The 24,687-nt window shown below is 43.5% G+C and overlaps 1 protein-coding gene across 3 annotated transcripts in view; it reads left to right on the forward strand.

The window, feature by feature from the left end:
* Positions 1–2,355: 2,355 nt before the first annotated feature.
* Positions 2,356–24,687, forward strand: part of MAP4K5 (mitogen-activated protein kinase kinase kinase kinase 5) — a 64,984-nt gene continuing 42,652 nt past the window's right edge. For 2 of the 3 annotated variants that reach the window (XM_030949155.1, XM_030949157.1), the window contains exons 1-2: positions 2,356–2,887; positions 24,061–24,118. In XM_030949155.1, coding sequence (XP_030805015.1) covers positions 2,780–2,887; positions 24,061–24,118 — 166 coding nt within the window. In that variant the 5' untranslated portion in view covers positions 2,356–2,779. The remainder of the gene's footprint in view (positions 2,888–24,060; positions 24,119–24,687) is intronic. The other variant, XM_030949156.1, reaches the window with a different exon arrangement.

Raw genomic sequence — 24,687 nt, forward strand, 5'->3', positions numbered from 1 at the left:
CACCTCCCAGATGTTTTTTCCAGCAGGGAACCAAGCTGGGAAAGATGAATTAAAGCTCAGAACACAAGATGGGCTCTGAGAGCTCACTCTCCACCACTGACAAGATGGGATGCGAAACTGCACCTCCAGGTGGGAAGTGAAACTTAACCCAGCAAGGACTAACTACAGCAGCTTTTGCAGTGAATTGCAGCCCCTCAGATCTGAAAGATGTTCTAGGAGGCCAAGCCTTAATGCACCATCTGCCACTGGAAGATGAAACGTCCTTTTTGCTGTGCCGTCATCCCATGGCTTGTCAGGAGCAGCAAGTCAGCAGAGTGAAAAGCATCAGCTGAGGAAGGGGAAAGAAAAAGGACACAAACAGCTCCCTATCGGGAGCACAGGAAGCTGATCTATGAGGGGAAAGGTAATTGCTTTGTTAAAAATCACTTGAGGAAATACAGCTCTCTAAAGGGTAAATAGTTCCTTGTTTATTGGGGGTTCAGGAAAACTTGGGTATTTATGTTGGAAAGGACGTACAGGATGCAGAAGGCTTGGAGAACACAAGGGGAAATTAAATGGGAATCTCTTTAAGTGAGCAGCCCTGAGCTCTCCTGTTGCTGGGAGGTGGGGCAGGTTACATTTTGCAGCCCAAACGAGCCCATAAATAAATCCCAATAAACCCAAGGGCCACTATGCAATTCTCAGGAATCTGCACATGATGCCTTTGAGTTTAACCTAAAGCACCACAGATCCTAATGAAGTCTGCTATGGAGCCTGTGGTCTGCAGGAAAATCTTATGCAATCCACACCACTCTGTCAGGTACTACTTGTGGGATTTCTAAGTGTAAGAGCAAGTTCAAAGCCAGGCTCCATTTTAAACCCAAGATCAGTGCTTGGCTACGTTGTCATTAGGCTATATTGGGCCTGCCTGAGCTGTGTGGCTGCCAAAGAAGCAGAATCTGTTCTGAAATAAGCAATCCTGGACACCAGAGACTCCTACATCTGGCATCCATTTGAATTTTTTCTACCTAACTTCTGCAGACATATTTCCTGCCCTGAGTATGTGGTAGTTTTTATGCCTAGAAAATCACACCTCCTTTCAGGCCCTAATGATTCTCCTTGCAGCGCGTGCTACTGCAAATTCCAGCATTCCTCTACTCCCTATCCCCACCTTTGGGCTTCTTAAATTGTTCAGCACTCATTTCAGAGACCATGGGTGAGCTTTGCCCAGAATTTCAGCTGCTTTTCTGAAAATAATTGGGAAAGGCAGCTATAAATGCTTTCCACTTTGCAGGTTCACAGAAGCTTTTTTTGACTTATGGAGCCCAGGGAGACAAGTCCCAGCAACTCTGAGGTAATTCTGGTGTGACTTTCATTGCACTGGTTACCCACAAAGCTAAATGCCACCTGATTAGCCCATGAGAAGGATTACATGATGTGGCTGCAAGGCTGCAATCCAGATCAGTCCTACATCCTCCTCTCCTTCCTCCTCCTTTTCCTTCTCGAGTCTCTTGGGAAGTATCCCAGCCTCTGGTGTGAAAGATGGAAAGCTCAGCCTGGTGTTTGGTATGAGCAGATATGAGGATAGAGATATATATATAAAATATAGGTGGTGTGGCCAACCTGGGGCTTTCTTCCTGCCTCAAACAGGCTGAAAGCCCTGCCTGTACCTGCACTTCTCCCTCCACAATGAAGCCCTGTTGGATCAGAAGAGGCACAAAGGTGCTCCAAGGGCTGGAACCCTTCTGCTCCAGGCTGCAGAGCCGGGGGCGCTCACCTGGAGAGGAGAAGGCATCAGGGAGAGCTCAGAGCCCCTGGCAGGGCCTGAAGGGGCTCCAGGAGAGCTGCAGAGGGACTGGGGACAAGGGATGGAGGGACAGGAGCCAGGGAATGGCTTTAAGCTGGGAAAGGGAAGATTTAAGTTGGATATTGGGAAGAAATTCTTCACTGTGAGAGTGAGGCCCTGGCACAGAGCAGCTGTGGCTGCCCCTGGGTCCCTGGAAGTGTCCCAGGCCAGGTTGAACACTGGGGCTTGGAGCACCCTGGTCTAGTGGAAGGTGTCCCTGCCATGGCAGGGGATGGAATGGGATGGAATTTAAGCTCCCTTCCAACCAAAACCACGCTGGGATTCCATAAGCAGCCGTCGGGCCGCGGGGCGGGCAGCGCTCTGTAACAGCCCCACGGCAGCGGTTCCCGGAGCGGCGCCGGGCAGGAGCGGAGCGGGGCCGAGCCTGAAGCGGGGCTGGGCCGGGCTCGGGGCTGGGCCGGGCTCGGGGCTGGGCCGGGCTCGGGGCTGGGCCGGGCTCGAGCGGGCCGGGCTCGGAGCGGGGCCCGCGTTGGCCGCGCCGGGGCGCTGCGGCGGCGCGGAGGCGCTGCCGGCCCGTCCCGTCCCGAGCCGAGCGAAGCCGGCCCGGCTCGGCCGCGGAAGGAGAACGAGAAGGAGGAGGAGAAGGAGGAGGAGGAAAAGGAGGAGGAGGCAGCGGTGGCGGTGCTCGCCCTCCGTTCCTCCCTCCCTCCCCGGCGGGACAAAGGGCTGCGGCGCGCAGGTAGGAGCCGGCCCGGCCTGGCCGCCCCGGCGGACGGGCCGCAGCGCCGGCGGCACCGGAGCTCCCTCCCCGCCCGCCTCGGCTCTTCCTGGTTGCCCCGAGGAGCCCCGGGAGCCGCGGAGGGCGCGGCCGCCCGCCCGCCTTTGTCTGGGCCGCCCGGAGCCCCCCTGAGCCGCCGTTGCCGCCGCAGGAGCCATGGGCCGGGGGCCGCCGCGGTAGGAGCATCCCGGGGCCGGCGGGGACGCGGCGGGGACATGGAGCCGGCGGCGCGGGCCAGCGGCGATATCCTGAGGCGGAACCCGCAGCAGGACTACGAGCTGATCCAGCGGGTGGGGAGCGGCACCTACGGCGACGTGTACAAGGTGAGCGGCGGGGGGAGCGCCTCTGGCAAAGCCGGAGGATTCCCAATTGTGTGGGAAAGGATTGAATGTGAGGGAGGTGAGGCCCTGGCACGGGGTGCCCGGAGAGGCTGTGGCCATCCCTGCAAGTGTCCAAGGCCAGGTTGCACCGGGCTTGGAGCACCCTGGGATAGTGAAAGGTGTCCCTGCTCATGCCAAGAGATTTGACTGAATGAGATCTTTAAGGTTCCTTCCAACCCAAACCATCCTGCGATTCTGTGCTTGCAGCACCAGAGAAGGTTCTCTCTCTGCTGCCCTTCTTGGAGGTTTTATTGGTGAATATCGCAGGCGATTCTTCCCACGTTACTGCCCCAGGAGGTAGAGGATATCCCTTGGCTGTACCTGTTTGCAGAACGCGTCCAGTTAAAGCACCTGATTAAAAGGGTGCCACTTTATCCCCGAGGTTAATAATAGCCCGTGAAAGGCAGAAGCAGATTAAAGCTCTTCAGAAGCTGGAACGGAGCTGCAGCACGAGGTAGAGTTAGTGCAGCGCATCAAGTAGATGCTCTTGGAATGGTGCATACAAAAAGTGACCCTGTCCATGGCAGGGAGTTGGAACTGGGTGATCTTTTAGGTCCCTTCCAAGCCAAACCATTCTGGGATTCTGTAATTCCATACTGGTGCTCACATCAGCAGAACCGCAGGCGTGGGGGACAGGAGGTGCAGGCAGTGGTGTGTTCTTCTCATAGGAGCCCTGTCCTCATCCTTCAGGGATGTTCCTCACACCTCAGGGGTGTTCCTCACACCTCAGGGATGCTCAGCAGCTTTTAGAGCTGGGTGAATTATAAAGAAAGCCTCGAAGTTTTCAACCTGTGCTTGGCAATGTGCGTGTTCAGCTGCACGGGGAGGGAGCTGTGGGATGTTTTCCTTTGTAGTGCTGTTGAGTGTGTTTAAAATAGACCTGACACAGCCAAGCGTGGAAGGGAAGGTGTGTTACTGTGCCACATGAAAGGCAGCAGTAATTGCTCCTGCTGGGGGAGGGCTCTTTGCTAATGTTCAAATTGAAGTTTTATGGATGGATCCTGTTCCCACCACCCCTTTGAAATGGTTACTTATGACCTCAGGGAGCTATTTTTAAAAGTTTTCATGGTGCATATTTACCTTCCTCTTTTATTTTTTTTTAATCCTATAGTGCTGTGCACAGATCAGTCAGCTTCTTTCCTAGGGATTCTAGCACTAAATCCTTTAAAAGAACATTTCAACTGTCATAAATCTGGAGCTCTGCCTACCTTGAGCTGCCTTGTTTGTGTGTGCCTGCCCAGTGCAGGGCAGCGTGACAAGAAATAACCAGGCAGCACGACAAGAAATAACTAGTTGCATTGCAGGGAAGCGTTTTTTGTGTCATCTCTTTGTGGAAAAAGAAATATTCTGCTTCTCATTATCCTGGTAATTAGTGGAGAGCTGTGCTGACATGTCATCCAGCTTCCGCTTCCGGAGCTGGGCTGGATGCATGGCTCTGCTCCGTGCCATGTAAACACATCCATCCCCTGGAAACAAAAAAAACCCACAGCCCTCTGCCCCCTCCTCCTCTCCTTGGCTCCTGAAAAATGCTCCTTCTACTCCTGAAACGCTTTCAGATAAGGAGCAAACCCAAACTTGCTCCTCGTGCAGCCTGGCAAATTTCAATCCAAGTTTTTGGCAGGAGTTTCGGGCGCTGTTATGAGTCCGAAACGAGTATAAAGTTAATGAGTTTAAAGGAGTTTGAGAGGCTGCATTTGTTTCTAGGTCATTGGTTTGCTCTTTGTTTTTGTGAAGGCCTGCAGCAGGAACTGTGTCAAGGGAATACTGAATCAGATGGCATTGCCTCTTATGACAAATATGCACAGCAAACTTATTTTTTAAAGTCATTGATGTTATGATAATTTTAAAAGTGAGGTAAACCTTTTTTTCTTGAAAGGACTTAATGTATAAACATTGTACTTTTATTTTTCGTAGCCCCTGGTAAGTCTCAGTGCAGATGGCACATCTTGTGCTGGCTGAGGGCTGTCGGAAGTGTTTATAAAATGAATTTGTTAGTGAATATCCAAGTGTTTTTATTAGTGAATATCCAAGTGTTTTTATGTTGCAGAGCTCGGGAAGGGTTTGCTGGAGAGGGCTCTTAAATTAAAATGGAATTTTCCCCTCACCTCTTCAAGTGGTTTCTCTGCTCCTTCACTAATAATGAGTCACCAGCGTCTCCAGCTCAGTTGTTTTTGGGATGTCTAAGCCAGGCAGCCTCTCTGATTGTGGGACATCTGCCTCTTCCTCAGATGCTTTTTGGTGGTTGTGGTTAATGCTTTAAATTCTTCTTGGGGCATTTGGTAGCTTTTAGAGTAATTGGCTCTTTTTTGGATGGTGAAGGTGGAGGTTAAGCAAATATTTATCTTCACTATTAGGTTACAGAAGAATATTTAAAGGCTTTTCCAAAATTCTCCTGTCCACTTTGCTTTTCATTACTACCATGAAAGCTTTAAAGAGAGATGTGTTTTCTTAGTGTTTGTGGGATTTATTTCTCTTGTCTGTCACATGGCACACAATGGCTGATTGTAGGACTGCTCCTAAGTGCTGGATTGTTGATGTTGTTTTAATATCTTTTTTTCCCCAAAATGCATTTCAGGGCTGGGGAGAAACCATCTGTAAATAAACTCTTGTCTATTCACAGCCTGTGTAAATAGATCCAAGTTTGTGTCTAGCAATCTTGGGAGTAATTTCCATTACAATCCTGACTTGCTAGTTGTCTCATCTGTGGTGGGAAAGCTTTTTCTCCTTTTTAATAGAGGATATTAATATTAAACCATTGGAATAATTTATCCCTCACAGCATTGCACCAAAATATCCTGAATTATTGACTTGTGGAAGAGGTTGTAATAGCAAAGATGAGAATTGGAGCTTAATAATTTGCTGTTTAAAAAATCGTATTTTTATGTCCCCAGTGTCTCTCTAATCTGGCTTTCCTGGAAAGGTCTTCCCGCTGTGGTCATAAAAATTAAAATCTCAAGGCAGTGTTTAAAAATGACATCAGTTTGTTCTGTTTGCATTCAGAAGTTCTGAAATGCATCTGTTTCATGCTGAAATAGCTGTTATGTGTGGTTAATGAAGAAACACATATTTGACTGGGTTCTTGGAGCAGAAAATTTAAAAAAGCTGCTGGAGACTGTAAATGGAATTTAACCTCCAGCAGTGGGAAGTGGCTGGTCAGATCCCATCCCAGGTAAATTCCCGGTGTGGTGAGATGTTTCCCAGGATGGGTTTTCACACCAGCATGACCTGTGAGTGAACCTGCAGCTTTTCAGTAGGGCTTTGTAGTCCTAATTTGTTTAAGGCTGGGTTGATACCAAGGTCACACCATCGGCTGGATCATCACAAGTTCCTGCAGTCCATGGTATTTTCTGGAAGTACTTGGAATAGCAGAAGACTGGGCTGTTTTGCTTAACTTGTGGAATTTGGTTGCATCACAACATCCATCACAACATTGTGTGCAATTGTGGATCTTGGTGTCCTTTGTAAAACAGGACTTGAATTCAGGGGATAATTTCCTGCTGCTCGTCCTTCCTGAGATTCCTGTATGGATTTTTTATTGGAGTGTTTATTCATGGCTCTGAAGAGGTTTGCTGGAGAGATTTAGGGGAAATATTCAAGTGTCCAAGCCAGGTTGGATGAGGCTGGGAGCAACCTGGGGTGGTGGAAGTGTCCATGGCAGGGCTGGAATGGGATGGGATTTAAGATCCCTCCCACCCCAAACCATTCCCAGGCCTCAGCTTTTTGTATTTTTCATTCCAAGTGCCCCAAACAGAGTTTTAACTGCTCCCTGCTTCTGCAGAGGGGAACAAAGGGGTGGTTGATGTAGCTGGGTGTAAATCCATCCTTGTTGAAGGCTGTTGTTTGGCAGCTGAGCTGGGATGAACAGCAGCATGTCTGTGCTCCCCGATGATCAAACATGACCTTGTGCAGCAATTCTAAAGCTGGCTTGTTTGGGCTTTTCCAAGCAGGATTGTGAGCAGTGCCACAGTGTCTTTCTTGAAAAGTAAGCACAAGGGACAAGGAATGCACCAAACTCGTGGCAGAAACTGCCTGTAAACAAGGGGTGCGTTTTTATTGAATATCATGATATTTTATTTCATGGTAGTCATCATGAAAATTTCATTCTTTCTGGAGTCACCTGCTCAGTCTCTCTTCTCTTGAGATTACTGTCATTATTTTTTAATCTCCTGCACCAAATAAAGGCATCAACTTAGAAGTAACCTGCAGTGTTTTCAACTTAAAAGAAACCTGCAGTGTTTTGCCACTGATTGCTGCTGGAAAATAGTGAGCAATGAAATTGGATTATGGCACACACAGACTTTTTTCTCAAATTCAGTTTAAAACAAACCAACAAAAAGATTTGTTTTACTTTCTTAGTGTTTTCTTTTTTTTTAAAGTTGCCATAAAAGTGTGACTCTGTCCAGTTTGAATCAGGTTTCAGCTCTGCTTGTGTGGTCACTGCCTTGTTCTCAGAGCTCTGGGTTCTAATTCCTGGTGCAGCCAAAGGCTGCTGAGAACCTGGATTTGATGTTTAGAAAATAATTCTCAATGTCATTCTAATCTCTCAGATAATGAAAATTTATCAGTTTTTTATCAGTGTTTTACTGCTTAAGTCAACAGGTTAAGAAGAGAGTATTAAAGGTTTTTTTTGATACCAGAGAACAGTTATGGCTGTGACAGCTTTTAATCACATATTCCCAACTTTCATACCAACACCTTTTGGCAGCTGCAGACCAATTGGATTTGGCCATGCCTGACTCAGCACTGCTGTCCCTGGTGAATATCTGTTGCTTCCACATATAAATGACCATAAAACATCTGTCATGTGGGGGATTCCACTCTTGCCCTGCAGATCAAAGCCCTCTGGTCAGCAGTGTTTGCTGTAGCCATGCCTGAGCTCTGTGTACTCTTTTTTCCATAGCAATGGTGTTTGGAATGACATCAAACCAGGGCTCTGGAGTTCTTTCTTACTGCTGTGGAGTTCCTCTTCTGGGGAATGGCATGCTTTTCTTTTAGGATGCAGCAGTCAGTAGGATTTCTGCTTTGAGAACTGAGATGCTCTGTGGCTTGTTGACGCCCTCTGTGAGGATATTCAGCAGTGGAAGGTGAAACCTTTGGGTTTCCATTTGAAATATTTGTAATAGTTTTTCTTATTAAGGATTTGGTCTTTGATGTGGGATGTTCCAAGCTGTTTGGCTTTAAATATTATATCCTGTCACTCATGTTTCTGTTTAGTAGGAGCTGTAGTGACCGGACAAGGAGTAATGGGTTCAAAGTGAAAGAAGGGAAACTAAGGTTGGATTAATTGGCTGTGGGGGTGGTGAGGCCCTGGCACAGGGTGCCCAGAGAAGCTGTGGCTGCCCCTGAAGTGTCCAAGGCCAGGTTGGACAGGGTTTGGAGCACCCTAGGACAGTGGAAGGTGTCCCTGCCCGTGGCAAGGGCGGAACTGGATGATTTTGAATGTTCCTTCCAACGCAAACCATTCTGGAATTCTTGGTGTTAATGGGAGGTTACATGGTGGGAGTGGTGTTTCCCCTGTGGTTATTTCTCCCTGTCTCTTACTTTGAGGAGCCAGGCACTCTCCAAAATCTTAAAAATAGAGGAGGAGGTGGTGGAATCCCCATCCCTGGGTGTGTTTAACAAAACCTGGATGTGGCACTGGGTGCCAGGGTTGAGTTGTGGTGTTGGGGCTGGGTTGGACTTGATGATCTCGAAGGTCTCTCCCAAGCCAGTGATTGTGTGAATTCTGTGAATAAAATAGAATTTCTTCTCAATGTGAGATACCCATTAAGAGGAAGCAAACAGTGCAGGTCACAGCACTCACCACCCCCCAAGAGCAGAGACCTGAGAGGGAAGAAGAGATCAAAGCTGAGAACATTTGCCTGCCAGGACCTCCTTCCTTCCTCTCTGTCTCCAGAAGATGCAGTGGTCAGGTTCATTGCCAACGTTTGGAGACCCTGGAAAGCCTCCAGGATTTCTGGGCTGTGTCTGAGCCCCAGTTCTGTCACGGAGGTGTGTGGTGGAAGCTCACAGATCATCCCTGTCAGAGGGAGCAGCTCTTCCTGTCAGCGAGGCCGTGACGGAGTTTGGCAGCACGTTCTGCTGACACCAGCAACTGTCCCTGCTCATTCCAGCTGGAAAAACAACCTTCCCTGCTACCTTGAGCTGGGTTTGGCACCTGCTGCTTGCTTGCAGCTGGGAGGGAAGAGGAGAGGCAGCATCAGCCCAAGGTGATTGCAGTTCAGAGGGACACGTCCATATTCATGAAGTTATTCTTCAGCTCGAGGCAATCTCCGTGCTTGGTGGTTGAGGTTGCCAAGGCTTTTCACAAGGATGTGGAGTGATAAGATAAAAGGGAATGGCTTCCCACTGGCAGAGGGCAGGGTTACATGGGATATTAGGATTAAATTCTTGGCTGGGAGGGTGGGAGGCCCTGGCAGAGGGTGCCCAGAGAAGCTGTGGCTGCCCCTGGATCCCTGGAAGGCCAGGGCTGGATGGGGCTTGGAGCAAGCTGAGAGGTGTCCCTGCCATGGCAGAGGGTGGAATTCCTTCCTAAATTCCCTCCCATCTCAAACCATTCTGTGACTTTCTCACATTTTGCCATTTCATTAGGTTTTCAGATTTCAGATTTTCCAAAGAAGCCAGAAGAGTTCTTTCCCAGTTTCTGAAGGATTTCTAGCAGTAAAACACTCAAAGGTTTGGTGGACATAGCCACCTTGGATTTGGGGAGTTATGCTGGTCCCTAACCCATTCTGGATTTCCAATAAAAAATCACATATGGAGTCTGGATAAACTCCTCCTTCCTAGATGGACAAAAATTTGTGAGTTTGGCACAGAGAGGTTTCTGTTCTGCTCTTCAGCTTTCTAAATTCTTTCACCCAAGTACTGCAGTGATTCATTTCATCCAGCACAGTGGATAGATAGTGTCTGCAAGGTCCTCCTCAGCCAAAACTTACCTTTTTCCATGATGGATGGAAAACTGTGTGAGGAGAAGCTGCAGCTTGACCTCATCTTTGAAGCTGTTGACTGAAAGAGCACATGGGAGGCTGAGCAACAGAATAATCCCTTATCCTTTGTGTTGCTCTGTGTGTTTCCACTGACTTTACTCTCCTAAAGATAGCAAAAATATTGTACAAATATAGTCATAGATACCCTCAGAGCACACAGTCCTGGTGTCCAAAACTGCTGGGTTTATTGATCCTTCAAAATGGCATCTTTAATGCCAGATTTAATATCTTGGCACATCGGAATTACTCCTCCCCCAAGTGTATTTTTGTGTCTCCTGCATGAATATCGTGTCTAGGAGGTTCATGTTTTTATAGAGATGAGGAAGATTTGGCTGGAGAAAGAATGTCTGAAAAATGAAGGCTGAATGAACCATATTTTCAGCTCAGTGGGAAAAATCTGGATTTGTAGTGTGTTTTGAAATGTGAATTTTGAGATGTTCCAGAAAGGCAAGTGCTGTATTTCTTCTGAATGAAGAGGTTATTGCAGGGGGACTCTGTTGTCTTATTGATAAGAAATCATTCTTAAGGGTTTTTTTTGAGTAGCTTTGTCTTGTGCAGCATTAAAGACATAACTTCTTACATTTGAGGGGATGATCCACCCCAAAAAAGCTGTATTTGTGAGGATCTACCCCAAAAAAGCTGTATCATTTGTTATGATCCACCCCAAAAAGCTGTATTTGTGAGAATCTACCCCAAAAAGCTGCATTTGTGAGGATCACCCCAAACAAAGCTGTATTTGTGATTATTTACCCCAAAAAGCTGTATTTGTGAGTATTCACCCCAAAAAGCTGTATTTGTGAGGATCACCCCAAAAAAAGCTGTATTTGTGATTATTCACCCCAAAAAGCTGCATTTGTGAGGATCCACCCCAAAAAGCTGTATTTGTTAGGATCCACCCCAAAAAAAAAGCTGTATTTGTGATTATTCACCCCAAAAAGCTGTATTTATGATTATTCACCCCAAAAGCTGCATTTTTGCCCTGTTCTCAGCAGTGGGTGTGATTTTTCGCTGATCATTGCTGTTGAAGCAATAAAGAATTGAGTTTGTGTGCCTTACCTCGCTGTTTAACATACAGACATGAAGATCAGAGCTGAATTATAAACACCAGGCTCCCAAAAATGTTTGGGGGATTTAGTCATTAATCCCAAGGGAAGATAAATGGTCAAGTCTCTTGTACAGGCACAGGGATGTAAACGTGGTAAACGAGGCAAAAAGAATAAAGATGGGGCAATACCATCTTTTATGGATGTATTTTCTCTTGATAGAACAAAAAGATTTAAAATTTGACAGAAGCAGTGCCTGGGGGGTGCTCATTGCTCTCAGGGATGGAACAGCTTCAGGAATTTGTGGTTTATTTATGACGGGATGGGAAACAACAGCAGCTGAAATTTTGAAGCATTTGGTCTGCAGTGAGTAAAGGGAGAGAATTTGATGTGTTCCTTGTAAATATTCACAGCCCTGACCCCAGACAGTCCCCAGGATGTGCAGGTTCTGGTAAAACCATTTTGTTTTCTCAGGCATGTGTGTGATTAAATTTAAAGCACTAGTTGAGCTCTGATCCTTTGCTTCTTGGTTAATTATGAAGAGGTAGGAATAACTTCTGGATTAACACAGAGCCTGCTAAACTCTTGCCAAACAGTTCTTGTCCTGAGAGTCTTGTTTTGAAATTTGGCTCACAGTATCAAAGAGGACAAAGGGATTTCTGGATAAGGAGATGGATCAGGAGATGGAGAAGGAGATGGAGAAGGAGATGGATCAGGAGATCTGCAATTTTGGTTCCATGATCCATCAGGCCTGCCCAGGGCACATGAACATGGATTTTTCCTTTTTCTCGTTCTGTGGGTGTTGAGGTTTGTGTAACTCCTGCAGTGGGATGTCTGGAGCACAGCCTGACTGTGCTGGCTGCAGGAGGATGGAAGAGGAGGAGGAGGAGGAGGAGGAGGATGTGGCTTTGCTCCATGACAGCATCCTGTGAAATTCCCCATCCCTGGGGCTCCTCAGGGCCAGGCTGGACAGAGCTTGGAGCAGCCTTGCAGCGAAGTCCCTGCTCCCAGCACGAGGTGATGTTTGGTGATCCAAGCCAAACCATTCCTTGACTTTTTAAATAACTTTCCCCGAGAGCTTTGTTGTGCTTCCTCGAGGGCAGCTGAGGCAGAAATTTGGGAGCAGGGAGGCAGCCAGGCTGTGCAGGGCCTGCAGCACCATCTCCCCTGGCTCTCTCCGGCACATTCCTTCTGCTGTCTGCCTGGGGGAGGCTGCTCCGTGGAAAATGCACACAGCTGCTGCAGGGAGACATGAAACTTTTATCTTGTTTCATGTATATTACTATATTCTAAAACCTTAAACTCTCAGTTTTTTGCTATGTGATTTTTATTCATTTTTATATTCTTTTTTATTCATTTATATACCTTATTTTTATATATTTTTATTTATTTTATTATTTCTTTTATTTGATTATTTGATTATTATTTTTTTATTATACTACTTTATGTATTTCGATATTATTTATATATGGTATATTTATGTTTATCTATTATACATAAATTTAATAGAAATGTATAAAATGTATACATTATATATTATATTGAATTTATATGTAAATATATGTTTTATATAAATTTAATATAATATATAATGTATACATTTTATATATTTCTAGATTTTATCTGATATTATATTATTTTATATATTTACATTTTATCTCTATATAATATATTTATCTATATATTTATTTATAAATTCAATCTATTATATATTTATATATAAATTATATATATAATTTTATATCTTTAATATATTTATTTTTAATATTATATATAACTATATATTTTATTATTTATTATATTGTTTTCTTTTTATTATATTATTTTATTATGTAGTTTTATTCAAACTCCACACCCACAATCCCAGTTTTGTCATTCCATTTTGGAAGATTTTTCCACAGCCTCAGGTCAATGCAGTGTTCTCCTGGGGGTCGGTGCCTGGCAGCACAGAAAATCTGAAATTCTCAGGAATTTTAGGAGAGGGTTCCATTCCAAGAGCAGAGGATTTCATTCCCTGGGGATGGGAGCAGGGACAGAGCCTGGCATGGAGGGGTGGCCTTGGGGGTTCCCCCACGTGTTGGAATTCTCAGAACTTTGTAAACCAAAATTTAGAATTAAACACAAGATTTGATCTTAGAAAAAACTTCCAAACCGAAGTACTAAAAGCAAGAATATAGATTTATAGTTTACAACAGAAACATGTTGAATTAAGTTTAAATTTTTAGAGTTTAAGATATAAAAAATAAAAATAGTTACAAAGGTAAACAAGGAATTTAGAATACAATGCTATAAGTTTGTGTGTCATAACATGATGAAGTAAGAAAACTTGCACTACAGCATAAATCCATAAAACAAAATATTTAAAGATTAAATCAAAATATAAATATCCTTATTAACAGTGTTTTATTAATCAGTAAATCCTTTAAGAATCTTATAACTTGGAATCTTACAACCTTCTAAATCATACTATAAAGATGTAAACCAACCTCACCCTTCCTACCTATGTGGAAAAGAAGAAAATAAACCACATCATCATAAACAACTGAGAAATCCCATCTCTAACTCCTTCAAAACTCCTTCAAAAATCCCCATACCCAGGGATGCAGCAAATGTGAATTTAAAACCCTACAGAAACACAATCAAGAAAATAAAATCTATGTGGAGAAGAGAAATAAGGCAAGATGGAAAATGTTCTCCAGCGTGTTAAAATTTAAAAATTAAAAAACTTCTTTTAAAATTCCACTTAAATCATCAGGCCAAATTTACCAGAATATTCTAATTATTGAATAACACATATTACTTGAGCAGCACAGTTGTGGTTCATCTTTCAAAGCAAAGTGAGGAAGTCTCTGGCCAAGTGCTTGAAATCAGGTGACTGAAGTGAAACTGGTGCTCCATCACTGTAGATGAAATTGCAGAAAAATATTCTGATTTTCATGTGCCATCTTGAAAGAGTCTTGCTTCCAGGTGACATCATTTACATGAGTTAATTGGTTAAAATGAAGAAAAAATAATAATAAAAAGTCAGAGCAGGTTTTTTTTTCCTCTGTTCTGGCTAAAAATAAAGTGAGAGGATGAGATAACTTGCACGATTTTCAGTTATCATCTGTAATGAAATGGCAGCAGATTTCCTCTCTGCTTCATCAGCACAAGTGCAACACTTATTTTATCTGTAACCTTTCAGCACATTTAGAACTTCCATTTTTCCTCACTAAAAAACCTACTGAAATGTCATTACTGTTTATTCCTGCAGAATTCCAGGTTCTGATTTTTTTCTCCTGAATTAGAAATATTGCTGATCACTATTTGCATCACTATAAAATAAAGACTGGAAATAAATTCTGGGGTTTATTTTAGCAGAAACAGCTGTTCCAGTATCAGAAAGAAGCATCAAATCTCACCCATCTCCCACCCCAAGAAGGTGACAATTGATACAAACCAGATGCAAACCCAAGCTCAATTGTAGAACAGGAAAAGAATCTTCCAACTCCTTTTTTTTTTACCTAATTTTCCTTTAACTTCTTAAATTACACAATTTCTTTATTAATTCTGTTCTGGTCACTGGTTTATTTAACAATAAAGAGCAAAACACTGACCTGTTTTCTTCATCAAGGCAAATTTATGGCTTGTTAATTTAAATTTTATTTTAAATTATTTTAATTAAATTAATTATTTAATTAATTTAAATTTTTTTTTAATTTTTCGTTTTGTAATTGTGAGTTCATCTCTGAAGAACTGAAATTTTTAAGGAGGTGATTACTGAGCAGCTTTGTTGGAGGTAGATTTTTCTACTTAATTCTGCATTTTCAACTTGAATCTCTTGAGGTTCTATCAGATAAATTATAAGGAAAAGGAATTGATGTGGATTTTTACCCTTGGTTTGGAAGGTTTGAGATAACATTTGCAATCTCAAAATTCCTTTTTTTCCCTTTAAAATGCCAGTGGAGGCTCCTCAGTTTTGCCTTTCTGAGGGACACATCTCACTGGGTGTTAGCTCATATTTACAAAACAGTAAAAAATACCTTTTTTTTGGTAAAGAAGTAAATGATGGTCTGAAATTCTTTAGTTTTTTGTTATAAAAAAGCAACCCTTCTTTTCCTTTAGAAATTTGTTTTCTCCCTGCCAACAAAGTCAGATTTTTTTAAATTTTTTTTTTGTCAGTAAAAGAAGACACACAGATATTTTCTTTCAAATATTTTGGTTGTCACATCTCTTAGTTCTTTCATCTCTAAGGAATAAATAAATTCCCCTGCAGCTGATGAAATGTATCATCTTTTAATGTTTCTTGGGTTTGTACTCCATAATACTGTGAGGGTTTTTTTGCTGTCATGGTTTATGCATTCAACATAGGAATACAATAGAATTGTTTTATATTTATTCTCCCTATCTTCTGGTGAATAAATGCTTTTAAAATCCATCTTGGTTTGTAGTTTAATGCATTTAAAGGTATATTTTCTTTTTTTTTTCTCTCTTTTTCCTATTTTATACTCTGGCCTGTAAAGCTGTTGGGCATCTGTTCATTTTTGAGTGTATCAGCAGCTCCATGGGCATTCTTTGATTTTCATGATCTTATGTTCAAAAATGTTTCTTATTCCCCAGGAAAGTGAGTTATTTCTAGTAGCTTTTCAAACCACTGCAATGCACACAGTTGTAACTTGAAAAGGTTCTTTGCTGGTTTGTTTTCTTCTCCAGCTGAGTCAAAATTGGGGCCTTTTAGATTTTTTTTCCCCTCGTGTGGTATTTGTTTGTATCTTTTGTGCTGCATTAGTTGCTAAATAATACTTTTGTGGTCAGGGTCTGTTTCTAGCTTCAGCTTTTCAGTTTTAGAAGGATGATGCCAAATATTTTGCAAAGCAGGATCTGCCAAGAAAATTTCATAGGAGAATAACCAACCTCTGCTGGGAAGCACAGAGCTGACTTCTTTTGGTTTTTTTTTTCTCCTCTAAATAAATGTTAAGTTGTGCATTGATCTTTGCTTTATTACTGTTATCTTTATTATTGTTATCTTTATTGCCCCAGGTCCTTCAGTAATTATTACCAGGGATGAGAATTAAATGTTTTTAGTGGCTACTGAACCCTACAAAACCTCTCTGCTTATACAAATCCTCAGCTTGGTTTTCTGGAGAATAAAGGGAGTTGGCCTCCCATCATTAATGAGCTGTTAATCCCTTACTGCTTGAGTTAATTGGCCTTGAGTAAGAAAGTGTCAGAAGTCTCTGAGTGAAAGGTAGGTTCTCCTCCTCCCAATTTTCCCTGTCAGAGATAAACTATCTCAATTTCACCAAAATTAAATCCATTTAAGCTTTATTTGCATTATAGCTGTGGTCAGTGGTGGGTTTGGGATTCAGGTTTTAATGTGGGATTTATTGAAATCCTGGCACTTGTGCATATTCTGAGTCCTGTCCTTTCAGCAGGAAGTGTGGAAATGTGGAAATAGGGAGTGACAGCTGGGAATTTTTCATCCAGCCTCGTGCTGCTGCTTGTTCTGAGGGATGAGGACTGGCAGTACCCATCTGGAGAGCACCCACAAAATCAATATTTGTCCTCCTACAAGATTCAGCTCAGAACATCCAAAGTGATGGCTCTGTTGCAACTACAGAATAAACTAGTAAAATTACCATGAAATCTTCATTTTGGGTTTATCCCAAAAAGCAGTGACTGTTGGTTTTAAGAGACCGTTCTTTTTTAGTGTCTTGAATCTATAAAGTCTCTGTTTGGGAAATAATTTCTGAAAAGCCTCTGTGCCTTCCACTACAAAGGAGTCTGGTACTGCTCTCCACCTCCAAAAATCCAGCTGGAAGATTTCAGGGGGAACAATTTCCTCTGGATCTTTCTGCTTCCTAAAAGACAAACAGCCCTGAAAATCAAGAATGGTGTTCGGGTTTCTCTTTCCAGCAGCACAGAGCAGCCAGATCTGTCCCAGGCGTGAGCACAGCTCCAGGGAGGAGTGCAGAGTCCCCATGGGCAGGGACAGCTCCACTCTCAGAAAGGCTCAGAAATTTGGGGTTTTCAGCCTGGAGAAGAGAAGCTTTGGGATGAATTAATTGTGGCCTTTCAGAACCTGAAGGACCCAAAAAAAAAAAAGGATGGAGAGGCTTTGAGTGAGGGCCTGGAGTGACAGGACACAGGGAATGGCTTCCCACTGCCACAGGGCAGGGGTGGGTGGGATATTGGGAAGGAATTTGTTGGCTGTGAGGATGTGGAACAGCTCTGCCAGGGAAGCTGTGGCTGCTCCAGGATCCCTGGAAGTGTCCAGGGCCAGGCTGGAGTAACCTTGGGTGGTGGAAGGTGTCCCTGACCATGGCAGGGATGGAACTGGATCATCTTTAATGTCCCTTCCAACTCAAACAATTCAGGGATTTTGTGATTCTATGGCATTGGTTCTGTCTGGCACAAATCAGCCTTAAGATTTGCCAGAGTTGTCCAATTTTTTAGGTTTTTTTAAGCTTTCCTCCTTTGTTCCAATTACATTTTTAATCCATTCACAGACCTTCAGAGGTGAAAGGATATGTTCAGTATCTGTTACACAAACACTCTCAGCACCAAGCAGGAGGGATTTATCCAGTCTCACACTCTCTTTAGGTTTTCTTGGCATGGGGCTGTGGGGAATTTTGGCTTGATTTTGCTTATTTTGTTTTATGTAAAAGAGGGGTTAAAGCCCCAAACCAAGAACTGCAGCTGTGAGGGTGGAATCTGTGGATTGAATCCATTCCTAGGAGTGTTCTGAGGGTGCTTTGGGATGTGCTGGTCTTGGGAGAGGAACCAGCACACTCTACTCACTCCAAAACTGGGAAACGGTAGTGGGAGCTGCTGGTTTGGGCTGGAGCCAGGGCAAGGTGATTGTTCCTCCTGACACCAAGGTTTGGATCTTTGGATCTGCTCTGAGCAGATCTGCCTTGGCTCTGGTCTCTCTGCTTGGGTTAACCTGCAGATTTTCAAGGATTATTTATTTTTTAGAGCTTTCAGAGAGTTTGGTTTCTTTTACAAAAGTTCTTTCTGAATGTACAGCACTGCAGAAAACTGTGATGTCCTCTTGCAAAGGAAGGCAGCTTCAGCTCATACAGTGCAGATTAACTCTTGTTGCTGTTTATTTGGGCTTGGGTTAACCTGCAGATTTTCAAGGATTAATTATTCTTTAGAGCTTTCAGAGAGTTTGGATTCTTTTACAAAAGTTCTTTCTGAATTTTCAGCACTGTGGTGTCCTCTTGTGAGGGAAGGCAACTTCAGCTCACACAGTGCAGATCAACTCTTGTTGCTGTTTATTTGGGCTTGGGTTAACCTGCAGATTTTCAAGTTTGTTTTTTTGTTTTAGAGCTTTCAGAGTCTTTGGTTTCTTTTACAAACGTTCTTTCTGAATGTACAGCACTGCAGAAAACTGCTGCTGTGTCCTCTAGTAATTACAGGAAGGGAACTTCAGCTCACACAGTGCAGATTAACTCTTATTGCTGTTAATTTGGGCTTTCTGAGTCATTTTCTGGCTTCAGCTGACATTTTAAGAATCCTCAGTTCTACATTTGAGGTGTTAAACTGACCTGATATAGAGATTGTGTTTGAGAAGAGCAAACATCTCCTTTCCAGTCATTAAGAGTATGTTGCTGATACTTGTTTTTTCCAGCTCTAGTTACAAAGCATTTTTTAAATCTGTCAGATTTATGTAAATCGCAAGTGTAAGCAGAATTGTAGAGTTAATTGTAATAAACACTAGGAACATTTATTAAACCTTCTGCATTAGGACATAATTCAAATTCTGAGAGTCCAGCAGATCACCATCCACCAAGAATTCCCTGGTTTTATGCTTTTTAGGGCAGCCCATAAAATGAGAGACATTTCTTTGGGTCACTTCAGCTGGGTGAGGGCTTTTGACAGTGCTAGATGTGAATTTAGAGATGCAGGAAGATGAATTTAAGAGTCTATTTGAGGATGCTGTGAGATATGAAAAGAAAAACAGAGCATAATGGGAATTTCCAAACCACACAGAGCAGGTTAGGCATTCTAAAGTGTCAGAGGTCAGAAAGTGGAAAGCAGAGGAGCTTGAGTTTCACTCCCAGGGCACGAGGTCAGGTACAGTTAATTGTAATTGTAAGCAGAATTGTACAGTTAATTTACAGACACTAGGAACATTTATTTAAACTTTTGCATTAGAACATAATTCAAATTCTGTTAGAGTCCAGCAGATCACCATCCACCAAGAATTCCCTGGTTTTATGGTTTTAGGGCAGCCCATAAAATGAGAGACATTTCTTTAGGTCACTTCAGCTGGGTGAGAGCTTTTGACAGTGCTAGATGTGAATTCAGAGATGCAGGAAGGTGAATTTGTCTGTTTGAGAATGCTGTGAGATATAAAAACAGAGCATAATGTGAATTTCCAAACCACACAGAGCAGGTTAGGAATTCTAAAGTGTCAGAGGTCAGAAAGTGGACAGCAGAGGAGCTTGTGTTTCACTCCCAGGGCACGAGGTCAGGCACCTTTTGGGGGGATATTCAGTGACTGGGGACAAGCAGGCAGCACTTGGAGGCAGCAGAACCTCGTGGTCAGGGGTGAGTGAAGCTTGGCAAGGGGTGAATAAGCTGGGCAGGGAGGGGGGGAAGGAGGGAGCGCTGCCACAGGAGCTGCAATCAGGATTCAGTTAATGGAGACACGCTCCAGCAAACAGCTCCTCTCTGAATGGCGCTGCTGATCCAAGGCTGGAGATGAGACAGTGACCGTGGGGAGAGGAGAGCATTTCACCATGGAAATTGGAAATACTAATTTGGAGCCTGACAGAGGGATGTTGCTGCATGAATCTTCTCTTTCTCTGTGGTTAGGAAGAGGACACTGAGCACAGATTCAAATGTCCAAGATTCCCCCATTTTTGAGCACCTCACGTGGCTCAGCACTGTGGACCCCCTGGGCTGGAACTGTTTGGCTTGCGCTCTTGGAAACAAATAAAACACAAGTGCAGAGTGCATAACTGGTTTTGAAACCAGTTCTGTGTGTTATTTCTGGTCACTGGCTGCAGAAATGCCCTCCCCAGACTGTATTTTCTCAGGTGTGGTGTTTGGGTGTGCGGTGGGAAGCGTCGCACACAGCGACTGCCACGGGCCTCACCTCGGGTCCCATTGTCCCACAGCAGCTGTTGGGGAAGAAAGTCAAGGCTCAGTGGGAAAACCCAATGATTTTTTTGTTTGTAATGCTACAAAACTCTCCCAGCTCCCCAAAATAGTCCTACTAACAGAGCTGTCACGTTAGTGGGGTGGGATGTGCTCAGTCACTACAGCAATGCAATGCAATATCCAAAAAAAAGTACTTGTGTTTGTACTTTGTGTTTTGTTTTATTTTTATTTTGAACACAGATTGCATGTGATGTTCTGCAGTGTTAGTATTCAGCTGCTAAAATATTCTGGAAGAGCTGAGCTCAGTGGGATGCTGTCACTCATCCTCTGTCAGGATGTGGGACAGCTGAAGAGGTGACCAAAAGGCTGCTGCCAAACTCTTCTTTCTCAGTAAATAAACCCTGTAAATGACATTGAGCAAATGAAAATTTGGCTGTGGTTCACCTCATTCAAATACATTCTTGTTCTGATCCCATTCTGGTGTGGCTCGTGTTGGAGCTTTGCAATCCTTCTGCCAAAATCCTGTAGTGTTAATTTTCATCCTATAGGGAACATGATCTTCAGCTTTGAGTCTCATTAAATAAAATTAGGATCAATAGTAATAAAGGGCAAAGCTCTGTCTTCCTCTTGGAGAAAGTCTTGCAGCAAATATCATGGGAATTTGGGACCTGCTTCTGTCCTGTGGAGCTGGACCACGTTGCTGATGGAGATGTGGACACCAACACTGAGTCTTTCAGCCTTTAGTGTCAAATAAATTCTTAGGAGATTTTCTTATATATTGAAGGGATCAAGGCAAGAAGAATGAAAGACAATAAGGCATCTAACAAATCTTTTCTTCCTTAAAAGTGAAATATATCACCAAGGGTCATTTTATAGATGTCATCTTTATGGGATAAATGCATATAAATGATTATTTCCTTTGTCAGTAATAGCTCACGAGATACTGAACAGGTCTGGATTACTGGCATGAAGTAATAACTTCCCTGGCCTCTGGCTAATTTCAAAAATTTCAGCTGATTTTAAATTGAAATTGAAATACAGAGGAAATTTCAAGGGATGAGGAGGAGGCAGATATCTTGCTGTTGGGCTCAGGAAATGTAAATAACATGAGTTGAAGAACTGTAATTTCTTAGTCTGTAGTTCCACCTCTGCAGTGCAGAATTATATCAATAAGACAGACTGATAGATCATTCATTAATTTTTCCCATTAGGGATTTATATTTTTGTCAGATATCATTTCTAGTCAAATTTCAGGTTTGATTCACAAAGCCAGTGACGTTGGCTTTGGTGCCTTCCTGTCTGTGACTTCCTTGGTAACTGCAAAGTTCTTTAAAAAAAATTAGAATGATGCAAACTGCAGTGACTCGTGGGAAATGAAGATTTCTTTGACTAACACATCCCAGAGTGATCTGAGGAATCCTGATCTGACACTTTTCACATCTAGGTGTGTACAAGGAGAACCAGTTTTTAGCCCTGGCCTTGTTGCATTTTTAATGAGAGCAGTAATTCATTATTGATGGAGTGTTCAGTGACAGGTGGCAGAGGGAAGGTGGAGCTGCTGCCAGCCAAGAGCAGGGAACAAAAGCCTCTGGTGACATCTGGGTGACGTCCCTTGGGAAGCATTTTGGGTGATTTGCTGTGTGCTCACAGTGCCAATGTCTAGACTGGAGATGTAAAACCATTCCTTGTCTGGGAGCACCCACACAGGGATTTTAAGGATCAGGGAATATTTGGGATTTTGCCTTTGGTTCTGGCACAGCAGGAGTTAATGATCACGTGTGGTCTCGGTGTCATCAACTCAAGAATGTGTCTGGTGGAAGGGGAAAGCTGTGGGACCAGAAAACACAGACAACTTGATAGCTTTAGGTCATAAATATCAACCCAGTGGGGACTTCTGTGTTCCAGCAGGCAGAGTCTGAGGGTTGAAACCCAAAATAGTCCAAGCTATAGATTAAATATGAGCTTAGTGGTGATATTGGAAAGCAGCAGGACAGGATTTAGTGGAGCTGTGTCGTGTGTGAGAGCTGGGAGCCAGGAACTGCAGCATTCCCCTGCCTGAACCTTCAGATCCCAGCCAAGCAGACCTTTGGCAGACTCCATCCATTCCTTCAGGCTTCAGCATGACAGTGGCACTTACTGCTGGTGTGGAAAAGGAATCTTTGTGAGGAATATGATCCTTTTGGTACTCCAGAAGTGAAGCTGATACTCTGGAAGCGGTGCAGGCCACTTCACCTGAACAGCTGAGCTGCTCCTGGACAAAAGTGTGGGTAGTGGAGCACCCCTGGCTTCAGTGAGGCAGAGTCTGTGTCCCTGCTGGGAACATCCCTGCTTCACATTGGTCTAACAGGACCAGAGCAGTCATTTATCCTTTATCCTAATCCTTTATCCCACTGGCATCCACCTGCTCCTTCTGCATTTTGAAGGACACCAAAGATTTTGCTGTGGTCTAAAAAAAAAACACCTCGGTGGGAAGGTGCTTTCAGAAGTGGTGAATGTTTCCTTTGTGGTTTGCAGATGACTCTGAGTGATTTGGTCTGCAGATGTTTGGGTCCTTTGTAGAATTGTTCAGATTCTCTTTGAGATCAGCTTGAGTCATATTTGTGTCCTTGGCCTGCATTTTGAAACCCATCTCTTGTCTTAGCACTGAAGGATTTTGAAAGGCCAATCATTGGGTTTGGTTTGATTTGGTTTGGCTTGGCTTGGTTGGGTTTTTTTCCTGGCTGGAAAGCCTTTCCCTATTTTGAAGCTTGACTAAGTATTGATAAAACTCAGAGGTTAATCCTTCAGTCTCTTGATCTTCCTTTTTGAAGGACTTTTTAAACAAGAAGTTTTTAAGACTTCTTGTCCATGCACAGGAGAAGAGTGTTCTGTAATGACTCCCTTCACAGGGTCAAATTTCCTTTATATCCTCATCTTAAGTCCAAATTGATTTAATTTAACCCAGTTTTCCCTCCATTTTCTATAATCCACCTCTTCACCAGATTTCAGCTGTTCAGAAGATTCTGCATATTTGTTAGGGTGAAAATGAAACAATTGGGGTTAAACTCTTGTAAGTCTTGAATGCTCAGCCTAATTAAATCAGGTTGTGTGTCCTGAATAATAGTTTAGCTCTGGTGATGGTGCCTGAGTGATTTAGTTACTAGAAAGTGTTCACAAAATCTTCTCTTAAAACTTTCTATATCTGAGGTTCCTGTCACATCTTCTTCCAGTACTGAATTTTCAGTTGAAATTTGGAGCTTATCCAGAGAGGACAGTTCTGTAAAAGCTTCATTGGAGCTGCTGCTGCTTCTGAGGAGGAGGAGGAGGGATGAAGGAAGGAGTTTGCAGAGAGAAGTTGTTGCAGGGAGCTGTGACTCATCCCTGGTGCCTCTGCTGTGCCTCTCCTGCCCCTCTCAGTTCCACTTTTGGGGCACTCTGAGGTTCAGCACCATGAGATGGCTGAGCCCCTGGTGCATCCTGGAGTGCCAGAAACTTCCCTTAAAAATGGTGTTTGAGAGGAGTGAGCTCTCATTTCCAGGTTCAGGTTGGACATGAGGAGGAATTTCTTCCTCTAAAGGGGGTTCAGGGGTTGGAAGGGGCTGCCCAGGGAGGTTTGGAGTCCCCATCCCTGGAGGTGTCCAGGGAATGACTGGATGTGGCTCTCAGTGCTCTGGGCTGGGGACAAGGTGGTGACAGTCACAGATGGGATGACCTTGGAGGGCTTTTCCAGCCTCAGTGATTCTGTGATTTGATGTTTTAAAGTCTGCAAAAGAACTGTCAGGAACATTTCACAATTCCAGCCAGGCTGGTGCTGAGCTGATTCCAAACCCAAATTATCCTCACCCACGTTGGTCTCAGCTTTGCATTGTATTTGTATCAGACAACATCTTATTTTTGCACAATCTGTAAGACTGTGAGGTGCCTTGATTTATGATTAAATATATCTTAACTATAGCTAAATATCTAAATATCTATCTTAACTATATCTAAATATATCTTAACTCTCTTGTTTCAGGCTAGAAATCTTCACACAGGAGAACTGGCTGCTGTAAAAATAATCAAGTTAGAGCCTGGTAAGTTTTACATTCTTTCCTGTATTTTTGAATCACATTTTCATTTTTTCCATGTGTTTATTTTCACCCACTGTGAAGTCCTAGACAAAAGAAGTGTTTGGGGTTGGGGTTTTTTTTGTAGTTTCAGTGGTTAGATGACAGGAAGCCCTGCAGGATGTACCACTGCTCTTGGCTGCATCACGCTCACTATTTCCTTGTTTGTTCTTATCTGCCTGATCAATTGCTGCATGAAGAGATGTTGCAATTACAACGTGTTATTGGTACAAAGAGGAGATTAGGGACAGATGGTAAATTGTGAGCTCTGAGCCAGTGAGGAGCTGTGGGAGTTGAAAGGGGGAAGGGATCAGGCAGTGATCCCAACTCCCACCAAAGGTGCACTGGGAAAAGCAGAGCCCTGGTTTGGGATGTGTCATCTTTTCTTTTTGTGCTGAGGGAGGGGGATGGCTCCTACTGTCCATGGAGTTTCTGCCATTCCTCCTAAAAGCAGGAGGCCCAGGGGATCTCCTTTGCTGCCCAGATCTCCTGAGCGGAAGTTTTACCTGAGCCCTGCACAGAGAGCTGAAATCTGA

The sequence above is a fragment of the Camarhynchus parvulus genome, chromosome 5 (genome assembly GCF_901933205.1).
Source record: "Camarhynchus parvulus chromosome 5, STF_HiC, whole genome shotgun sequence".
NCBI classification, from domain to species: domain Eukaryota; kingdom Metazoa; phylum Chordata; class Aves; order Passeriformes; family Thraupidae; genus Camarhynchus; species Camarhynchus parvulus.